At 53.7% G+C, this 17762-nt stretch overlaps 1 protein-coding gene and 2 long non-coding RNA genes across 4 annotated transcripts; all 3 read left to right on the forward strand.

The window, feature by feature from the left end:
• Positions 1 to 326: 326 nt before the first annotated feature.
• On the forward strand, positions 327 to 5570 carry LOC308057613 (GTPase-activating Rap/Ran-GAP domain-like protein 3). 2 transcript variants are annotated; one of them, XM_080411674.1, is made up of 5 exons: positions 327 to 792; positions 1340 to 1488; positions 2037 to 2106; positions 2793 to 2888; positions 3056 to 3670. In XM_080411674.1, exons 2-5 carry the CDS (start codon positions 1384 to 1386, stop codon positions 3136 to 3138), a joined length of 354 nt encoding a protein of 117 aa, XP_080267800.1. In that variant the 5' UTR covers positions 327 to 792; positions 1340 to 1383; the 3' UTR covers positions 3139 to 3670. The 2 variants fall into 2 exon arrangements, 1 of the variants encoding a protein (XP_080267800.1); XR_013925366.1 differs by lacking the exons at positions 327 to 792; positions 1340 to 1488; positions 2037 to 2106 and adding exons at positions 2245 to 2682; positions 5153 to 5570 and having other exon boundaries at positions 3056 to 4441.
• A 3840-nt stretch (positions 5571 to 9410) lies between these two features.
• Positions 9411 to 14374, forward strand: LOC308057614. The gene is made up of 4 exons (XR_013925367.1): positions 9411 to 9837; positions 10385 to 10533; positions 11084 to 13490; positions 14192 to 14374. It is a non-coding gene; the product is annotated as an uncharacterized lncRNA (long non-coding RNA).
• A 514-nt stretch (positions 14375 to 14888) lies between these two features.
• LOC308057619 lies at positions 14889 to 17435 on the forward strand. Its single transcript, XR_013925372.1, has 2 exons — positions 14889 to 15052; positions 15603 to 17435. It is a non-coding gene; the product is annotated as an uncharacterized lncRNA (long non-coding RNA).
• Positions 17436 to 17762: the final 327 nt, after the last annotated feature.

A 17762-nucleotide genomic window follows, 5' to 3' on the forward strand; every position in this document is an offset into this window, starting at 1 on the left:
GGATGCGGCGGGCCGGCGCTCGGCCGCGGCGGGGAGCGCCTGGTGCCGGCGGCGGGCGGGCTGAGGCGGGCGGCCCGGCCCGGCCCGGGACCGGCGGGGCTGCCGGCCGTTCTCGTCTCCCCGGCAGCGACGGTGGTCAGCGGGCTCCTCACGGTGCTGCCTATTTTGGGCTGTTTTTTTTTTTTTTTTTTTTTTTGTCTCTCGGGGCTGCGCCGCTACCTCAGCGAGGAGGCGAGGAGCGGCGGCGGGGCGGCCCCGGTGCTCGCCGCTTGTGGCGGCCTGGCGGGGCCCGGGAGAGGGGAGGGGTCGGCCCGCGGCGACCTGCCGCCCCCCCCCCCGCCGCCTCTGGGCTGCCCGGGCAGCCGCCGCAGCTCTGCGCGGGGCTTTGTCTTTCCCCCAGCCGCCGGCCTGAGCCGCGGCAGCGGGCTGGGTCTGGAAGCGCCCTGCAAGTCTGACGGGGGTATCGCTGCCGTGCATGTTGTCTGCCTGTCTACCGATCGTTCCTGCCTCTTGTTCTGCTGGGGTAATTCCTTTGGGTAACGCGTCGGGCTCCGAATGTAGTGCATCCTGACTTCCTCCAGACCCCTGCGAGACGTTACCGGTGTTTGCCTTCCTCGTGTTTCACAGGGCCTCGGCTGTCGCGTGCGGAGAAGCTGTCAGCCTTGTCAGAAGAGAGCGTGTAGCCAGCAAGCGCGTCGTGGTGCTTCGGGACCAAGCTGATACCGCAGGCGTCCGTCTTTTGTTTGCGAAAAGGGATCGCGAGGAAACGTGCCGGTGTCGGAGGGGGAAGAGGTAGGAGGCAGCTTTCAACCGCTTTTAGGCTTGACTCCTGCGTTCCTGAGAACGGTTCTGGGCTTTGAGGGGTTTGCTTTTGGCTTTTTGCCTTAAGCTCGTCCTCCGTCACCGCTGTCGGCGTGCGCCGAGCCGCTGCTTAGGGAGCGGTGGCGGTACAGGCTGTGTGCGTGCCGACCGTCCTCGAGGCTGTAGCTGTATCCTACCCTAAAAAAAGCTCTCCGTAATACCCTGCTTCCGTTAGGACGCAATTTTCTCGAGTTCCCCCCCCACCCCGGGGTGATTTTCCCACACGCCTGCAGGCAGCAGGACTAACGTCATCTCCTTTTGCCCGCCTGGGCTCGGACTAAAATCCCTTCCCTGGCTGTTCTTTAGCTTGTACAGCCTTTGAGCCTTCCCTCGGGCCTGGCTGATGGTCCTTTGCCATTTCACCCCGTTCACAGCCAGCGTGAGTTTCGGTACCGACTATGTCAACGAATTTCAGCTGCACGACAAACCTGCTTTTTTGTCAATTAAATTAATCTCAGCCTTTTAATTGCTTTCGAAGGGAACTACAGGAGATCCTGTCGGCGTGGTGGCCTAGCGTAAGCGATGATGGAGAGGCGCATCGGATGTGACCTCCGTGTCAGCTCGGTGTGCCTCAGACAGACTGCATTTGGCACTCCGTGGCGTGCTGCGCAGCTCCAGAAATTCACGGTAGGGGAAAAAAAAGGGGCGAAAATGACAGTCGCGTAGAAACACGAGTTGGGAAGAAATGCTGTACGTGAGGGCTTTCCGTTGAGCGAGGCAGCTGGTCTTGCTTGTGGATCTTTGGGGTACGAGCCTGACGCCGAGCAGCTCGTTTTTCATTTGACGTGCCTGGAGTTGTTTTCAAAGGGATGGAAGAGAAGCGTATGAAATAGGATAGGTTACCGAGTCTTCCTAAAACGCTCACGACAGTTACGTAGAAAGCCGAAGCGAAGGACGAGGGAATAAAGTTCTGTGCTTCCTAAGTAAATACGGTACGCTTGAAAGTGATCTCCGTGCAGGGTCCTAGTTGTTTCTGTTTTTAAAATCAGAAAGAAGTTTAAGAAGTCTCAGCGGTTAGTCGTGTGGGAAATAAATGGCTCTTCCGCAAAAAATTCCACGTCAGCGAGGCTCTTTGAACGATTCTCTCGCAATCGATTCCGACTACAGCCAGTTCATGGTTTAATGTCGAGGTGTGTGCTCGCTCTCTCTAAAGCAGTATTTCGTTTGCATTTCAGTCCTGTGGGTCACGACAAATTGGGAAGAACCCGAAGGAAACTTTTCATCCTGGGACACAGAAGGTAGGAGGTGAGTTGTTTTGGGGGTTTGGTTTTTTTTGTTTGTTTTGTTTCTGTTTGGTTTTTTTTTTTGGTTGGTCGGTTGTGGCTTTTTATTCTTCTCTGGAAAAATAAGTCGTTACGTAGAAATGCTAGCGGTTTGTTCTTTCTGTAGCAGGATAATAAGGAGGAGTAGAGTTACAGGTAGAGAATCGGCTGTCTTTATCAGTTGAAGTGGCTACTTTGAAATTAAAACAAATACAGGAGCACATTAACGGGGGGTTTTGCGCTGTGTCTTCGGTACCGGTGTGCTAAAGATGTTGTTTTGTTTACAGGATTCATTGGCTGTCGAAGAGCGAGAGGTAAATGTAAACTTTTCACTCCTAGCACTCACTCGGTGACGTGTACCGACTGAGGTATCAATTGCTTATTGCAGTGAAAAACTGCGGCGTTTCTGTGCAGCGTCTGAGATCGAAAATCATTTCAGGCACTGGCATAACCTATCGTACGAATAGACGACCAGCTTTAGTAACGTCATCAAAAAATCGTAATCTGTGATGGAAAGCAGAGTCTGAGGCGTCTGCTACTTGAGCATGTAACGGAGCTGGTACGAAGCGTATGTTGCCGTGCGTAGGTCGTGTACAAAAGATGTATCTAACAGTCCTTAGAGGAAACCTTATTTGAGGTCTTTTGTTTGATTGTCTGTTTGTCCTGTAGTTTTTGGTTTTCTTTCTCCGGGACCTGTGAATTTTGAATGTGGAGTCCTGCATGCTAAGGATGGGCAGCTTACAGACGAGGAAACGTTCGGCGCCGGTGAGTTTTTCACCTTTGTCTCGGCTGAGGGTTGCCTAAGGTGTTGAGCTTCACTGCGAGTACAAACATGCACGGTCCTGACCCTCTTAGGCTTGGTCTTGGGAGCCTTGAAGGCTTGTATACCAATCGAATCGTTACACTGAATAAACTGTTTCTTTTTTTTCTAGCGGGCGTTCCCAGAATGAAGCGGTGTGGAGCTGAAGGGGACTACGATTTCAAGGTTGACGGAGCCATTTGGACCGAGTCTTGAAGATCTCTTCGGTGTTTGTTCAAGGAAACTTAGTCTCGAGACAGTCCTCTGGCTCGCTGGCGAAACGGTAGGAAACTGCTTTGTTGATCCTGACGGTGCAGTCTGTTGGAAAGTACAGATTCCTTGAGGGATCAGAACCACGTCCGTTGTTTCTCTGATTTAAAGGTGAACAGGCCTGTGTCGTTCAAGGGAAGACTCAGCGTTGGTTTTGTTTCTCTGAAACACAAAGTGCCCCATCTAAAGTGATTACAGAGTCTGAGTTGATTTTTCAAAAGCAGAGACTTGTGCCGTTTGCAAACCGCCTGTCGCACTGCTCAAAGACAAAAGACGCTCACCCGAGAAAGTTTTTGGAAACGAATGCCAAATAGACGTGGGGAAAGAGCTGGAGAGGTTTATGTCTTGTCTGTCGAATTACCTTCTCTTTAGTGCCCTTACATTTGACAAGAAAAGGTTTCATTGCCTCTTTTATCGTGAAGACAATGTTGCTGGTGTTTTTATAAGGAAAAAAAAAAATAAAAAGTGTATGCCTGGTCTCTCGAGTGATTCTTTTGTTTTTTTTTTTTTTTTTTTTTTTTTTTCTCTTTTTCTCTAGACTGGTTGAATTGAATATGTTCACTGGAAGAAGTTGATCCAGCGAGATGTGAAGCCGGGCGACTTGCTAAGGGGCCGTGGGCAGAGTTCCCTTCTCGCTTCCATTCGTCTAATAAAGGGTGCAGTCTGTTAGGTAGACTGGCTGCAGTACCCAAATTTTTTCGCCAGGCGGCAGCAGCGTGGCCGCCCTGCAGAGTAAGGGCAGCGCATGCGCAGACGGGGCTTGAAGCCAAAGGGGGCGTGGTCTGGGGGAGTAGTCGCGTGGTGATGACGCAATTCCGCTTCTGCGCATGCGCAGAAGAAGTACTGGCAAAACTAAGGGCAGCGCATGCGCAGTGCCGGACTGAAGCCAAAGGGGGCGTGGTCTCCGGCGGCGTCGCATGCGTATGACGCAATTCCGCTTCTGCGCATGCGCAGAAGAGGTACTGGCAAAACTAAGGGCAGCGCATGCGCAGTGCCGGACTGAAGCCAAAGGGGGCGTGGTCTCCGGCGGCGTCGCATGCGTATGACGCAATTCCGCTTTTGCGCGTGCGCGGAAACGGCTTGCCCCCTAGGGGCGGGGCTTCGGCCTCGCACGTACGGGTTACGCAGACGGCCCCGGAAGTGGGGTTCATTTCCAGCCCGCGCGGCGCGCCGCCGCGCCCGTGGCGGTGCGGAGCCTTCGCCGGCAGCCTGGAAGACTTTCGGGCCGGGACGTGCGGCGGCGCGCTGGGTGAGCGCTCGGCCTGAGGGCGGGCGGGCGGGCGGGCGGGGGCCGGCGGGCAGCGGCCGAAGGGGGGGGGGGGGGGGGGCGGGGGATGCGGCGGGCCGGCGCTCGGCCGCGGCGGGGAGCGCCTGGTGCCGGCGGCGGGCGGGCTGAGGCGGGCGGCCCGGCCCGGCCCGGGACCGGCGGGGCTGCCGGCCGTTCTCGTCTCCCCGGCAGCGACGGTGGTCAGCGGGCTCCTCACGGTGCTGCCTATTTTGGGCTGTTTTTTTTTTTTTTTTTTTTTTTTGTCTCTCGGGGCTGCGCCGCTACCTCAGCGAGGAGGCGAGGAGCGGCGGCGGGGCGGCCCCGGTGCTCGCCGCTTGTGGCGGCCTGGCGGGGCCCGGGAGAGGGGAGGGGTCGGCCCGCGGCGACCTGCCGCCCCCCCCCCCGCCGCCTCTGGGCTGCCCGGGCAGCCGCCGCAGCTCTGCGCGGGGCTTTGTCTTTCCCCCAGCCGCCGGCCTGAGCCGCGGCAGCGGGCTGGGTCTGGAAGCGCCCTGCAAGTCTGACGGGGGTATCGCTGCCGTGCATGTTGTCTGCCTGTCTACCGATCGTTCCTGCCTCTTGTTCTGCTGGGGTAATTCCTTTGGGTAACGCGTCGGGCTCCGAATGTAGTGCATCCTGACTTCCTCCAGACCCCTGCGAGACGTTACCGGTGTTTGCCTTCCTCGTGTTTCACAGGGCCTCGGCTGTCGCGTGCGGAGAAGCTGTCAGCCTTGTCAGAAGAGAGCGTGTAGCCAGCAAGCGCGTCGTGGTGCTTCGGGACCAAGCTGATACCGCAGGCGTCCCTCTTTTGTTTGCGAAAAGGGATCGCGAGGAAACGTGCCGGTGTCGGAGGGGGAAGAGGTAGGAGGCAGCTTTCAACCGCTTTTAGGCTTGACTCCTGCGTTCCTGAGAACGGTTCTGGGCTTTGAGGGGTTTGCTTTTGGCTTTTTGCCTTAAGCTCGTCCTCCGTCACCGCTGTCGGCGTGCGCCGAGCCGCTGCTTAGGGAGCGGTGGCGGTACAGGCTGTGTGCGTGCCGACCGTCCTCGAGGCTGTAGCTGTATCCTACCCTAAAAAAAGCTCTCCGTAATACCCTGCTTCCGTTAGGACGCAATTTTCTCGAGTTCCCCCCCCACCCCGGGGTGATTTTCCCACACGCCTGCAGGCAGCAGGACTAACGTCATCTCCTTTTGCCCGCCTGGGCTCGGACTAAAATCCCTTCCCTGGCTGTTCTTTAGCTTGTACAGCCTTTGAGCCTTCCCTCGGGCCTGGCTGATGGTCCTTTGCCATTTCACCCCGTTCACAGCCAGCGTGAGTTTCGGTACCGACTATGTCAACGAATTTCAGCTGCACGACAAACCTGCTTTTTTGTCAATTAAATTAATCTCAGCCTTTTAATTGCTTTCGAAGGGAACTACAGGAGATCCTGTCGGCGTGGTGGCCTAGCGTAAGCGATGATGGAGAGGCGCATCGGATGTGACCTCCGTGTCAGCTCGGTGTGCCTCAGACAGACTGCATTTGGCACTCCGTGGCGTGCTGCGCAGCTCCAGAAATTCACGGTAGGGGAAAAAAAAGGGGCGAAAATGACAGTCGCGTAGAAACACGAGTTGGGAAGAAATGCTGTACGTGAGGGCTTTCCGTTGAGCGAGGCAGCTGGTCTTGCTTGTGGATCTTTGGGGTACGAGCCTGACGCCGAGCAGCTCGTTTTTCATTTGACGTGCCTGGAGTTGTTTTCAAAGGGATGGAAGAGAAGCGTATGAAATAGGATAGGTTACCGAGTCTTCCTAAAACGCTCACGACAGTTACGTAGAAAGCCGAAGCGAAGGACGAGGGAATAAAGTTCTGTGCTTCCTAAGTAAATACGGTACGCTTGAAAGTGATCTCCGTGCAGGGTCCTAGTTGTTTCTGTTTTTAAAATCAGAAAGAAGTTTAAGAAGTCTCAGCGGTTAGTCGTGTGGGAAATAAATGGCTCTTCCGCAAAAAATTCCACGTCAGCGAGGCTCTTTGAACGATTCTTCTCGCAATCGATTCCGACTACAGCCAGTTCATGGTTTAATGTCGAGGTGTGTGCTCGCTCTCCTCTAAAGCAGTATTTCGTTTGCATTTCAGTCCTGTGGGTCACGACAAATTTGGGAAGAACCCGAAGGAAACTTTTCATCCTGGGACACAGAAGGTAGGAGGTGAGTTGTTTTGGGGGTTTGGTTTTTTTGTTTGTTTTGTTTCTGTTTGGTTTTTTTTTTTGGTTGGTCGGTTGTGGCTTTTTATTCTTCTCTGGAAAAATAAGTCGTTACGTAGAAATGCTAGCGGTTTGTTTCTTTCTGTAGCAGGATAATAAGGAGGAGTAGAGTTACAGGTAGAGAATCGGCTGTCTTTATCAGTTGAAGTGGCTACTTTGAAATTAAAACAAATACAGGAGCACATTAACGGGGGGTTTTGCGCTGTGTCTTCGGTACCGGTGTGCTAAAGATGTTGTTTTGTTTACAGGATTCATTGGCTGTCGAAGAGCGAGAGGTAAATGTAAACTTTTCACTCCTAGCACTCACTCGGTGACGTGTACCGACTGAGGTATCAATTGCTTATTGCAGTGAAAAACTGCGGCGTTTCTGTGCAGCGTCTGAGATCGAAAATCATTTCAGGCACTGGCATAACCTATCGTACGAATAGATGACCAGCTTTAGTAACGTCATCAAAAAATCGTAATCTGTGATGGAAAGCAGAGTCTGAGGCGTCTGCTACTTGAGCATGTAACGGAGCTGGTACGAAGCGTATGTTGCCGTGCGTAGGTCGTGTACAAAAGATGTATCTAACAGTCCTTAGAGGAAACCTTATTTGAGGTCTTTTGTTTGATTGTCTGTTTGTCCTGTAGTTTTTGGTTTTCTTTCTCCGGGACCTGTGAATTTTGAATGTGGAGTCCTGCACGCTAAGGATGGGCAGCTTACAGACGAGGAAACGTTCGGCGCCGGTGAGTTTTTCACCTTTGTCTCGGCTGAGGGTTGCCTAAGGTGTTGAGCTTCACTGCGAGTACAAACATGCACGGTCCTGACCCTCTTAGGCTTGGTCTTGGGAGCCTTGAAGGCTTGTATACCAATCGAATCGTTACACTGAATAAACTGTTTCTTTTTTTTCTAGCGGGCGTTCCCAGAATGAAGCGGTGTGGAGCTGAAGGGGACTACGATTTCAAGGTTGACGGAGCCATTTGGACCGAGTCTTGAAGATCTCTTCGGTGTTTGTTCAAGGAAACTTAGTCTCGAGACAGTCCTCTGGCTCGCTGGCGAAACGGTAGGAAACTGCTTTGTTGATCCTGACGGTGCAGTCTGTTGGAAAGTACAGATTCCTTGAGGGATCAGAACCACGTCCGTTGTTTCTCTGATTTAAAGGTGAACAGGCCTGTGTCGTTCAAGGAAAGACTCAGCGTTGGTTTTGTTTCTCTGAAACACAAAGTGCCCCATCTAAAGTGATTACAGAGTCTGAGTTGATTTTTCAAAAGCAGAGACTTGTGCCGTTTGCAAACCGCCTGTCGCACTGCTCAAAGACAAAAGACGTTCACCCGAGAAAGTTTTTGGAAACGAATGCCAAATAGACGTGGGGAAAGAGCTGGAGAGGTTTATGTCTTGTCTGTCGAATTACCTTCTCTTTAGTGCCCTTACATTTGACAAGAAAAGGTTTCATTGCCTCTTTTATCGTGAAGACAATGTTGCTGGTGTTTTTATAAGGAAAAAAAAAAAAAAAAGTGTATGCCTGGTCTCTCGAGTGATTCTTTTGTTTTTTCTTTTTTTTTTTTTTTTTTTTTTCTCTTTTTCTCTAGACTGGTTGAATTGAATATGTTCACTGGAAGAAGTTGATCCAGCGAGATGTGAAGCCGGGCGACTTGCTAAGGGGCCGTGGGCAGAGTTCCCTTCTCGCTTCCATTCGTCTAATAAAGGGTGCAGTCTGTTAGCTAGACTGGCTGCAGTACCCAAATTTTTTCGCCAGGCGGCAGCAGCGTCGCCGCCCTGCAGAGTAAGGGCAGCGCATGCGCAGACGGGGCTTGAAGCCAAAGGGGGCGTGGTCTGGGGGAGTAGTCGCGTGGTGATGACGCAATTCCGCTTCTGCGCATGCGCAGAAGAAGTACTGGCAAAACTAAGGGCAGCGCATGCGCAGTGCCGGCTTGAAGCCAAAGGGGGCGTGGTCTCCGGCGGCGTCGCATGCGTATGACGCAATTCCGCTTCTGCGCATGCGCAGAAGAGGTACTGGCAAAACTAAGGGCAGCGCATGCGCAGTGCCGGACTGAAGCCAAAGGGGGCGTGGTCTCCGGCGGCGTCGCATGCGTATGACGCAATTCCGCTTTTGCGCGTGCGCGGAAACGGCTTGCCCCCTAGGGGCGGGGCTTCGGCCTCGCACGTACGGGTTACGCAGACGGCCCCGGAAGTGGGGTTCATTTCCAGCCCGCGCGGCGCGCCGCCGCGCCCGTGGCGGTGCGGAGCCTTCGCCGGCAGCCTGGAAGACTTTCGGGCCGGGACGTGCGGCGGCGCGCTGGGTGAGCGCTCGGCCTGAGGGCGGGCGGGCGGGCGGGCGGGGGCCGGCGGGCAGCGGCCGAAGGGGGGGGGGGGGGGGGGGCGGGGGATGCGGCGGGCCGGCGCTCGGCCGCGGCGGGGAGCGCCTGGTGCCGGCGGCGGGCGGGCTGAGGCGGGCGGCCCGGCCCGGCCCGGGACCGGCGGGGCTGCCGGCCGTTCTCGTCTCCCCGGCAGCGACGGTGGTCAGCGGGCTCCTCACGGTGCTGCCTATTTTGGGCTGGTTTTTTTTTTTTTTTTTTTTTTGTCTCTCGGGGCTGCGCCGCTACCTCAGCGAGGAGGCGAGGAGCGGCGGCGGGGCGGCCCCGGTGCTCGCCGCTTGTGGCGGCCTGGCGGGGCCCGGGAGAGGGGAGGGGTCGGCCCGCGGCGACCTGCCGCCCCCCCCCCCGCCGCCTCTGGGCAGCCGCCGCAGCTCTGCGCGGGGCTTTGTCTTTCCCCCAGCCGCCGGCCTGAGCCGCGGCAGCGGGCTGGGTCTGGAAGCGCCCTGCAAGTCTGACGGGGGTATCGCTGCCGTGCATGTTGTCTGCCTGTCTACCGATCGTTCCTGCCTCTTGTTCTGCTGGGGTAATTCCTTTGGGTAACGCGTCGGGCTCCGAATGTAGTGCATCCTGACTTCCTCCAGACCCCTGCGAGACGTTACCGGTGTTTGCCTTCCTCGTGTTTCACAGGGCCTCGGCTGTCGCGTGCGGAGAAGCTGTCAGCCTTGTCAGAAGAGAGCGTGTAGCCAGCAAGCGCGTCGTGGTGCTTCGGGACCAAGCTGATACTGCAGGCGTCCCTCTTTTGTTTGCGAAAAGGGATCGCGAGGAAACGTGCCGGTGTCGGAGGGGGAAGAGGTAGGAGGCAGCTTTCAACCGCTTTTAGGCTTAACTCCTGCGTTCCTGAGAACGGTTCTGGGCTTTGAGGGGTTTGCTTTTGGCTTTTTGCCTTAAGCTCGTCCTCCGTCACCGCTGTCGGCGTGCGCCGAGCCGCTGCTTAGGGAGCGGTGGCGGTACAGGCTGTGTGCGTGCCGACCGTCCTCGAGGCTGTAGCTGTATCCTACCCTAAAAAAAGCTCTCCGTAATACCCTGCTTCCGTTAGGACGCAATTTTCTCGAGTTCCCCCCCCACCCCGGGGTGATTTTCCCACACGCCTGCAGGCAGCAGGACTAACGTCATCTCCTTTTGCCCGCCTGGGCTCGGACTAAAATCCCTTCCCTGGCTGTTCTTTAGCTTGTACAGCCTTTGAGCCTTCCCTCGGGCCTGGCTGATGGTCCTTTGCCATTTCACCCCGTTCACAGCCAGCGTGAGTTTCGGTACCGACTATGTCAACGAATTTCAGCTGCACGACAAACCTGCTTTTTTGTCAATTAAATTAATCTCAGCCTTTTAATTGCTTTCGAAGGGAACTACAGGAGATCCTGTCGGCGTGGTGGCCTAGCGTAAGCGATGATGGAGAGGCGCATCGGATGTGACCTCCGTGTCAGCTCGGTGTGCCTCAGACAGACTGCATTTGGCACTCCGTGGCGTGCTGCGCAGCTCCAGAAATTCACGGTAGGGGAAAAAAAAGGGGCGAAAATGACAGTCGCGTAGAAACACGAGTTGGGAAGAAATGCTGTACGTGAGGGCTTTCCGTTGAGCGAGGCAGCTGGTCTTGCTTGTGGATCTTTGGGGTACGAGCCTGACGCCGAGCAGCTCGTTTTTCATTTGACGTGCCTGGAGTTGTTTTCAAAGGGATGGAAGAGAAGCGTATGAAATAGGATAGGTTACCGAGTCTTCCTAAAACGCTCACGACAGTTACGTAGAAAGCCGAAGCGAAGGACGAGGGAATAAAGTTCTGTGCTTCCTAAGTAAATACGGTACGCTTGAAAGTGATCTCCGTGCAGGGTCCTAGTTGTTTCTGTTTTTAAAATCAGAAAGAAGTTTAAGAAGTCTCAGCGGTTAGTCGTGTGGGAAATAAATGGCTCTTCCGCAAAAAATTCCACGTCAGCGAGGCTCTTTGAACGATTCTTCTCGCAATCGATTCCGACTACAGCCAGTTCATGGTTTAATGTCGAGGTGTGTGCTCGCTCTCCTCTAAAGCAGTATTTCGTTTGCATTTCAGTCCTGTGGGTCACGACAAATTTGGGAAGAACCCGAAGGAAACTTTTCATCCTGGGACACAGAAGGTAGGAGGTGAGTTGTTTTGGGGGTTTGGTTTTTTTGTTTGTTTTGTTTCTGTTTGGTTTTTTTTTTTGGTTGGTCGGTTGTGGCTTTTTATTCTTCTCTGGAAAAATAAGTCGTTACGTAGAAATGCTAGCGGTTTGTTTCTTTCTGTAGCAGGATAATAAGGAGGAGTAGAGTTACAGGTAGAGAATCGGCTGTCTTTATCAGTTGAAGTGGCTACTTTGAAATTAAAACAAATACAGGAGCACATTAACGGGGGGTTTTGCGCTGTGTCTTCGGTACCGGTGTGCTAAAGATGTTGTTTTGTTTACAGGATTCATTGGCTGTCGAAGAGCGAGAGGTAAATGTAAACTTTTCACTCCTAGCACTCACTCGGTGACGTGTACCGACTGAGGTATCAATTGCTTATTGCAGTGAAAAACTGCGGCGTTTCTGTGCAGCGTCTGAGATCGAAAATCATTTCAGGCACTGGCATAACCTATCGTACGAATAGATGACCAGCTTTAGTAACGTCATCAAAAAATCGTAATCTGTGATGGAAAGCAGAGTCTGAGGCGTCTGCTACTTGAGCATGTAACGGAGCTGGTACGAAGCGTATGTTGCCGTGCGTAGGTCGTGTACAAAAGATGTATCTAACAGTCCTTAGAGGAAACCTTATTTGAGGTCTTTTGTTTGATTGTCTGTTTGTCCTGTAGTTTTTGGTTTTCTTTCTCCGGGACCTGTGAATTTTGAATGTGGAGTCCTGCACGCTAAGGATGGGCAGCTTACAGACGAGGAAACGTTCGGCGCCGGTGAGTTTTTCACCTTTGTCTCGGCTGAGGGTTGCCTAAGGTGTTGAGCTTCACTGCGAGTACAAACATGCACGGTCCTGACCCTCTTAGGCTTGGTCTTGGGAGCCTTGAAGGCTTGTATACCAATCGAATCGTTACACTGAATAAACTGTTTCTTTTTTTTCTAGCGGGCGTTCCCAGAATGAAGCGGTGTGGAGCTGAAGGGGACTACGATTTCAAGGTTGACGGAGCCATTTGGACCGAGTCTTGAAGATCTCTTCGGTGTTTGTTCAAGGAAACTTAGTCTCGAGACAGTCCTCTGGCTCGCTGGCGAAACGGTAGGAAACTGCTTTGTTGATCCTGACGGTGCAGTCTGTTGGAAAGTACAGATTCCTTGAGGGATCAGAACCACGTCCGTTGTTTCTCTGATTTAAAGGTGAACAGGCCTGTGTCGTTCAAGGAAAGACTCAGCGTTGGTTTTGTTTCTCTGAAACACAAAGTGCCCCATCTAAAGTGATTACAGAGTCTGAGTTGATTTTTCAAAAGCAGAGACTTGTGCCGTTTGCAAACCGCCTGTCGCACTGCTCAAAGACAAAAGACGTTCACCCGAGAAAGTTTTTGGAAACGAATGCCAAATAGACGTGGGGAAAGAGCTGGAGAGGTTTATGTCTTGTCTGTCGAATTACCTTCTCTTTAGTGCCCTTACATTTGACAAGAAAAGGTTTCATTGCCTCTTTTATCGTGAAGACAATGTTGCTGGTGTTTTTATAAGGAAAAAAAAAAAAAAAAGTGTATGCCTGGTCTCTCGAGTGATTCTTTTGTTTTTTCTTTTTTTTTTTTTTTTTTTTTTCTCTTTTTCTCTAGACTGGTTGAATTGAATATGTTCACTGGAAGAAGTTGATCCAGCGAGATGTGAAGCCGGGCGACTTGCTAAGGGGCCGTGGGCAGAGTTCCCTTCTCGCTTCCATTCGTCTAATAAAGGGTGCAGTCTGTTAGCTAGACTGGCTGCAGTACCCAAATTTTTTCGCCAGGCGGCAGCAGCGTCGCCGCCCTGCAGAGTAAGGGCAGCGCATGCGCAGACGGGGCTTGAAGCCAAAGGGGGCGTGGTCTGGGGGAGTAGTCGCGTGGTGATGACGCAATTCCGCTTCTGCGCATGCGCAGAAGAAGTACTGGCAAAACTAAGGGCAGCGCATGCGCAGTGCCGGCTTGAAGCCAAAGGGGGCGTGGTCTCCGGCGGCGTCGCATGCGTATGACGCAATTCCGCTTCTGCGCATGCGCAGAAGAGGTACTGGCAAAACTAAGGGCAGCGCATGCGCAGTGCCGGACTGAAGCCAAAGGGGGCGTGGTCTCCGGCGGCGTCGCATGCGTATGACGCAATTCCGCTTTTGCGCGTGCGCGGAAACGGCTTGCCCCCTAGGGGCGGGGCTTCGGCCTCGCACGTACGGGTTACGCAGACGGCCCCGGAAGTGGGGTTCATTTCCAGCCCGCGCGGCGCGCCGCCGCGCCCGTGGCGGTGCGGAGCCTTCGCCGGCAGCCTGGAAGACTTTCGGGCCGGGACGTGCGGCGGCGCGCTGGGTGAGCGCTCGGCCTGAGGGCGGGCGGGCGGGCGGGCGGGGGCCGGCGGGCAGCGGCCGAAGGGGGGGGGGGGGGGGGGCGGGGGATGCGGCGGGCCGGCGCTCGGCCGCGGCGGGGAGCGCCTGGTGCCGGCGGCGGGCGGGCTGAGGCGGGCGGCCCGGCCCGGCCCGGGACCGGCGGGGCTGCCGGCCGTTCTCGTCTCCCCGGCAGCGACGGTGGTCAGCGGGCTCCTCACGGTGCTGCCTATTTTGGGCTGGTTTTTTTTTTTTTTTTTTTTTTGTCTCTCGGGGCTGCGCCGCTACCTCAGCGAGGAGGCGAGGAGCGGCGGCGGGGCGGCCCCGGTGCTCGCCGCTTGTGGCGGCCTGGCGGGGCCCGGGAGAGGGGAGGGGTCGGCCCGCGGCGACCTGCCGCCCCCCCCCCCGCCGCCTCTGGGCAGCCGCCGCAGCTCTGCGCGGGGCTTTGTCTTTCCCCCAGCCGCCGGCCTGAGCCGCGGCAGCGGGCTGGGTCTGGAAGCGCCCTGCAAGTCTGACGGGGGTATCGCTGCCGTGCATGTTGTCTGCCTGTCTACCGATCGTTCCTGCCTCTTGTTCTGCTGGGGTAATTCCTTTGGGTAACGCGTCGGGCTCCGAATGTAGTGCATCCTGACTTCCTCCAGACCCCTGCGAGACGTTACCGGTGTTTGCCTTCCTCGTGTTTCACAGGGCCTCGGCTGTCGCGTGCGGAGAAGCTGTCAGCCTTGTCAGAAGAGAGCGTGTAGCCAGCAAGCGCGTCGTGGTGCTTCGGGACCAAGCTGATACCGCAGGCGTCCCTCTTTTGTTTGCGAAAAGGGATCGCGAGGAAACGTGCCGGTGTCGGAGGGGGAAGAGGTAGGAGGCAGCTTTCAACCGCTTTTAGGCTTAACTCCTGCGTTCCTGAGAACGGTTCTGGGCTTTGAGGGGTTTGCTTTTGGCTTTTTGCCTTAAGCTCGTCCTCCGTCACCGCTGTCGGCGTGCGCCGAGCCGCTGCTTAGGGAGCGGTGGCGGTACAGGCTGTGTGCGTGCCGACCGTCCTCGAGGCTGTAGCTGTATCCTACCCTAAAAAAAGCTCTCCGTAATACCCTGCTTCCGTTAGGACGCAATTTTCTCGAGTTCCCCCCCCACCCCGGGGTGATTTTCCCACACGCCTGCAGGCAGCAGGACTAACGTCATCTCCTTTTGCCCGCCTGGGCTCGGACTAAAATCCCTTCCCTGGCTGTTCTTTAGCTTGTACAGCCTTTGAGCCTTCCCTCGGGCCTGGCTGATGGTCCTTTGCCATTTCACCCCGTTCACAGCCAGCGTGAGTTTCGGTACCGACTATGTCAACGAATTTCAGCTGCACGACAAACCTGCTTTTTTGTCAATTAAATTAATCTCAGCCTTTTAATTGCTTTCGAAGGGAACTACAGGAGATCCTGTCGGCGTGGTGGCCTAGCGTAAGCGATGATGGAGAGGCGCATCGGATGTGACCTCCGTGTCAGCTCGGTGTGCCTCAGACAGACTGCATTTGGCACTCCGTGGCGTGCTGCGCAGCTCCAGAAATTCACGGTAGGGGAAAAAAAAGGGGCGAAAATGACAGTCGCGTAGAAACACGAGTTGGGAAGAAATGCTGTACGTGAGGGCTTTCCGTTGAGCGAGGCAGCTGGTCTTGCTTGTGGATCTTTGGGGTACGAGCCTGACGCCGAGCAGCTCGTTTTTCATTTGACGTGCCTGGAGTTGTTTTCAAAGGGATGGAAGAGAAGCGTATGAAATAGGATAGGTTACCGAGTCTTCCTAAAACGCTCACGACAGTTACGTAGAAAGCCGAAGCGAAGGACGAGGGAATAAAGTTCTGTGCTTCCTAAGTAAATACGGTACGCTTGAAAGTGATCTCCGTGCAGGGTCCTAGTTGTTTCTGTTTTTAAAATCAGAAAGAAGTTTAAGAAGTCTCAGCGGTTAGTCGTGTGGGAAATAAATGGCTCTTCCGCAAAAAATTCCACGTCAGCGAGGCTCTTTGAACGATTCTTCTCGCAATCGATTCCGACTACAGCCAGTTCATGGTTTAATGTCGAGGTGTGTGCTCGCTCTCCTCTAAAGCAGTATTTCGTTTGCATTTCAGTCCTGTGGGTCACGACAAATTTGGGAAGAACCCGAAGGAAACTTTTCATCCTGGGACACAGAAGGTAGGAGGTGAGTTGTTTTGGGGGTTTGGTTTTTTTGTTTGTTTTGTTTCTGTTTGGTTTTTTTTTTTGGTTGGTCGGTTGTGGCTTTTTATTCTTCTCTGGAAAAATAAGTCGTTACGTAGAAATGCTAGCGGTTTGTTTCTTTCTGTAGCAGGATAATAAGGAGGAGTAGAGTTACAGGTAGAGAATCGGCTGTCTTTATCAGTTGAAGTGGCTACTTTGAAATTAAAACAAATACAGGAGCACATTAACGGGGGGTTTTGCGCTGTGTCTTCGGTACCGGTGTGCTAAAGATGTTGTTTTGTTTACAGGATTCATTGGCTGTCGAAGAGCGAGAGGTAAATGTAAACTTTTCACTCCTAGCACTCACTCGGTGACGTGTACCGACTGAGGTATCAATTGCTTATTGCAGTGAAAAACTGCGGCGTTTCTGTGCAGCGTCTGAGATCGAAAATCATTTCAGGCACTGGCATAACCTATCGTACGAATAGATGACCAGCTTTAGTAACGTCATCAAAAAATCGTAATCTGTGATGGAAAGCAGAGTCTGAGGCGTCTGCTACTTGAGCATGTAACGGAGCTGGTACGAAGCGTATGTTGCCGTGCGTAGGTCGTGTACAAAAGATGTATCTAACAGTCCTTAGAGGAAACCTTATTTGAGGTCTTTTGTTTGATTGTCTGTTTGTCCTGTAGTTTTTGGTTTTCTTTCTCCGGGACCTGTGAATTTTGAATGTGGAGTCCTGCACGCTAAGGATGGGCAGCTTACAGACGAGGAAACGTTCGGCGCCGGTGAGTTTTTCACCTTTGTCTCGGCTGAGGGTTGCCTAAGGTGTTGAGCTTCACTGCGAGTACAAACATGCACGGTCCTGACCCTCTTAGGCTTGGTCTTGGGAGCCTTGAAGGCTTGTATACCAATCGAATCGTTACACTGAATAAACTGTTTCTTTTTTTTCTAGCGGGCGTTCCCAGAATGAAGCGGTGTGGAGCTGAAGGGGACTACGATTTCAAGGTTGACGGAGCCATTTGGACCGAGTCTTGAAGATCTCTTCGGTGTTTGTTCAAGGAAACTTAGTCTCGAGACAGTCCTCTGGCTCGCTGGCGAAACGGTAGGAAACTGCTTTGTTGATCCTGACGGTGCAGTCTGTTGGAAAGTACAGATTCCTTGAGGGATCAGAACCACGTCCGTTGTTTCTCTGATTTAAAGGTGAACAGGCCTGTGTCGTTCAAGGAAAGACTCAGCGTTGGTTTTGTTTCTCTGAAACACAAAGTGCCCCATCTAAAGTGATTACAGAGTCTGAGTTGATTTTTCAAAAGCAGAGACTTGTGCCGTTTGCAAACCGCCTGTCGCACTGCTCAAAGACAAAAGACGTTCACCCGAGAAAGTTTTTGGAAACGAATGCCAAATAGACGTGGGGAAAGAGCTGGAGAGGTTTATGTCTTGTCTGTCGAATTACCTTCTCTTTAGTGCCCTTACATTTGACAAGAAAAGGTTTCATTGCCTCTTTTATCGTGAAGACAATGTTGCTGGTGTTTTTATAAGGAAAAAAAAAAAAAAAAGTGTATGCCTGGTCTCTCGAGTGATTCTTTTGTTTTTTCTTTTTTTTTTTTTTTTTTTTTTCTCTTTTTCTCTAGACTGGTTGAATTGAATATGTTCACTGGAAGAAGTTGATCCAGCGAGATGTGAAGCCGGGCGACTTGCTAAGGGGCCGTGGGCAGAGTTCCCTTCTCGCTTCCATTCGTCTAATAAAGGGTGCAGTCTGTTAGCTAGACTGGCTGCAGTACCCAAATTTTTTCGCCAGGCGGCAGCAGCGTCGCCGCCCTGCAGAGTAAGGGCAGCGCATGCGCAGACGGGGCTTGAAGCCAAAGGGGGCGTGGTCTGGGGGAGTAGTCGCGTGGTGATGACGCAATTCCGCTTCTGCGCATGCGCAGAAGAAGTACTGGCAAAACTAAGGGCAGCGCATGCGCAGTGCCGGCTTGAAGCCAAAGGGGGCGTGGTCTCCGGCGGCGTCGCATGCGTATGACGCAATTCCGCTTCTGCGCATGCGCAGAAGAGGTACTGGCAAAACTAAGGGCAGCGCATGCGCAGTGCCGGACTG

The sequence above is a fragment of the Falco punctatus genome (assembly GCF_963210335.1).
Source record: "Falco punctatus genome assembly, contig: scaffold_172, whole genome shotgun sequence".
NCBI classification, from domain to species: Eukaryota; Metazoa; Chordata; class Aves; order Falconiformes; family Falconidae; genus Falco; species Falco punctatus.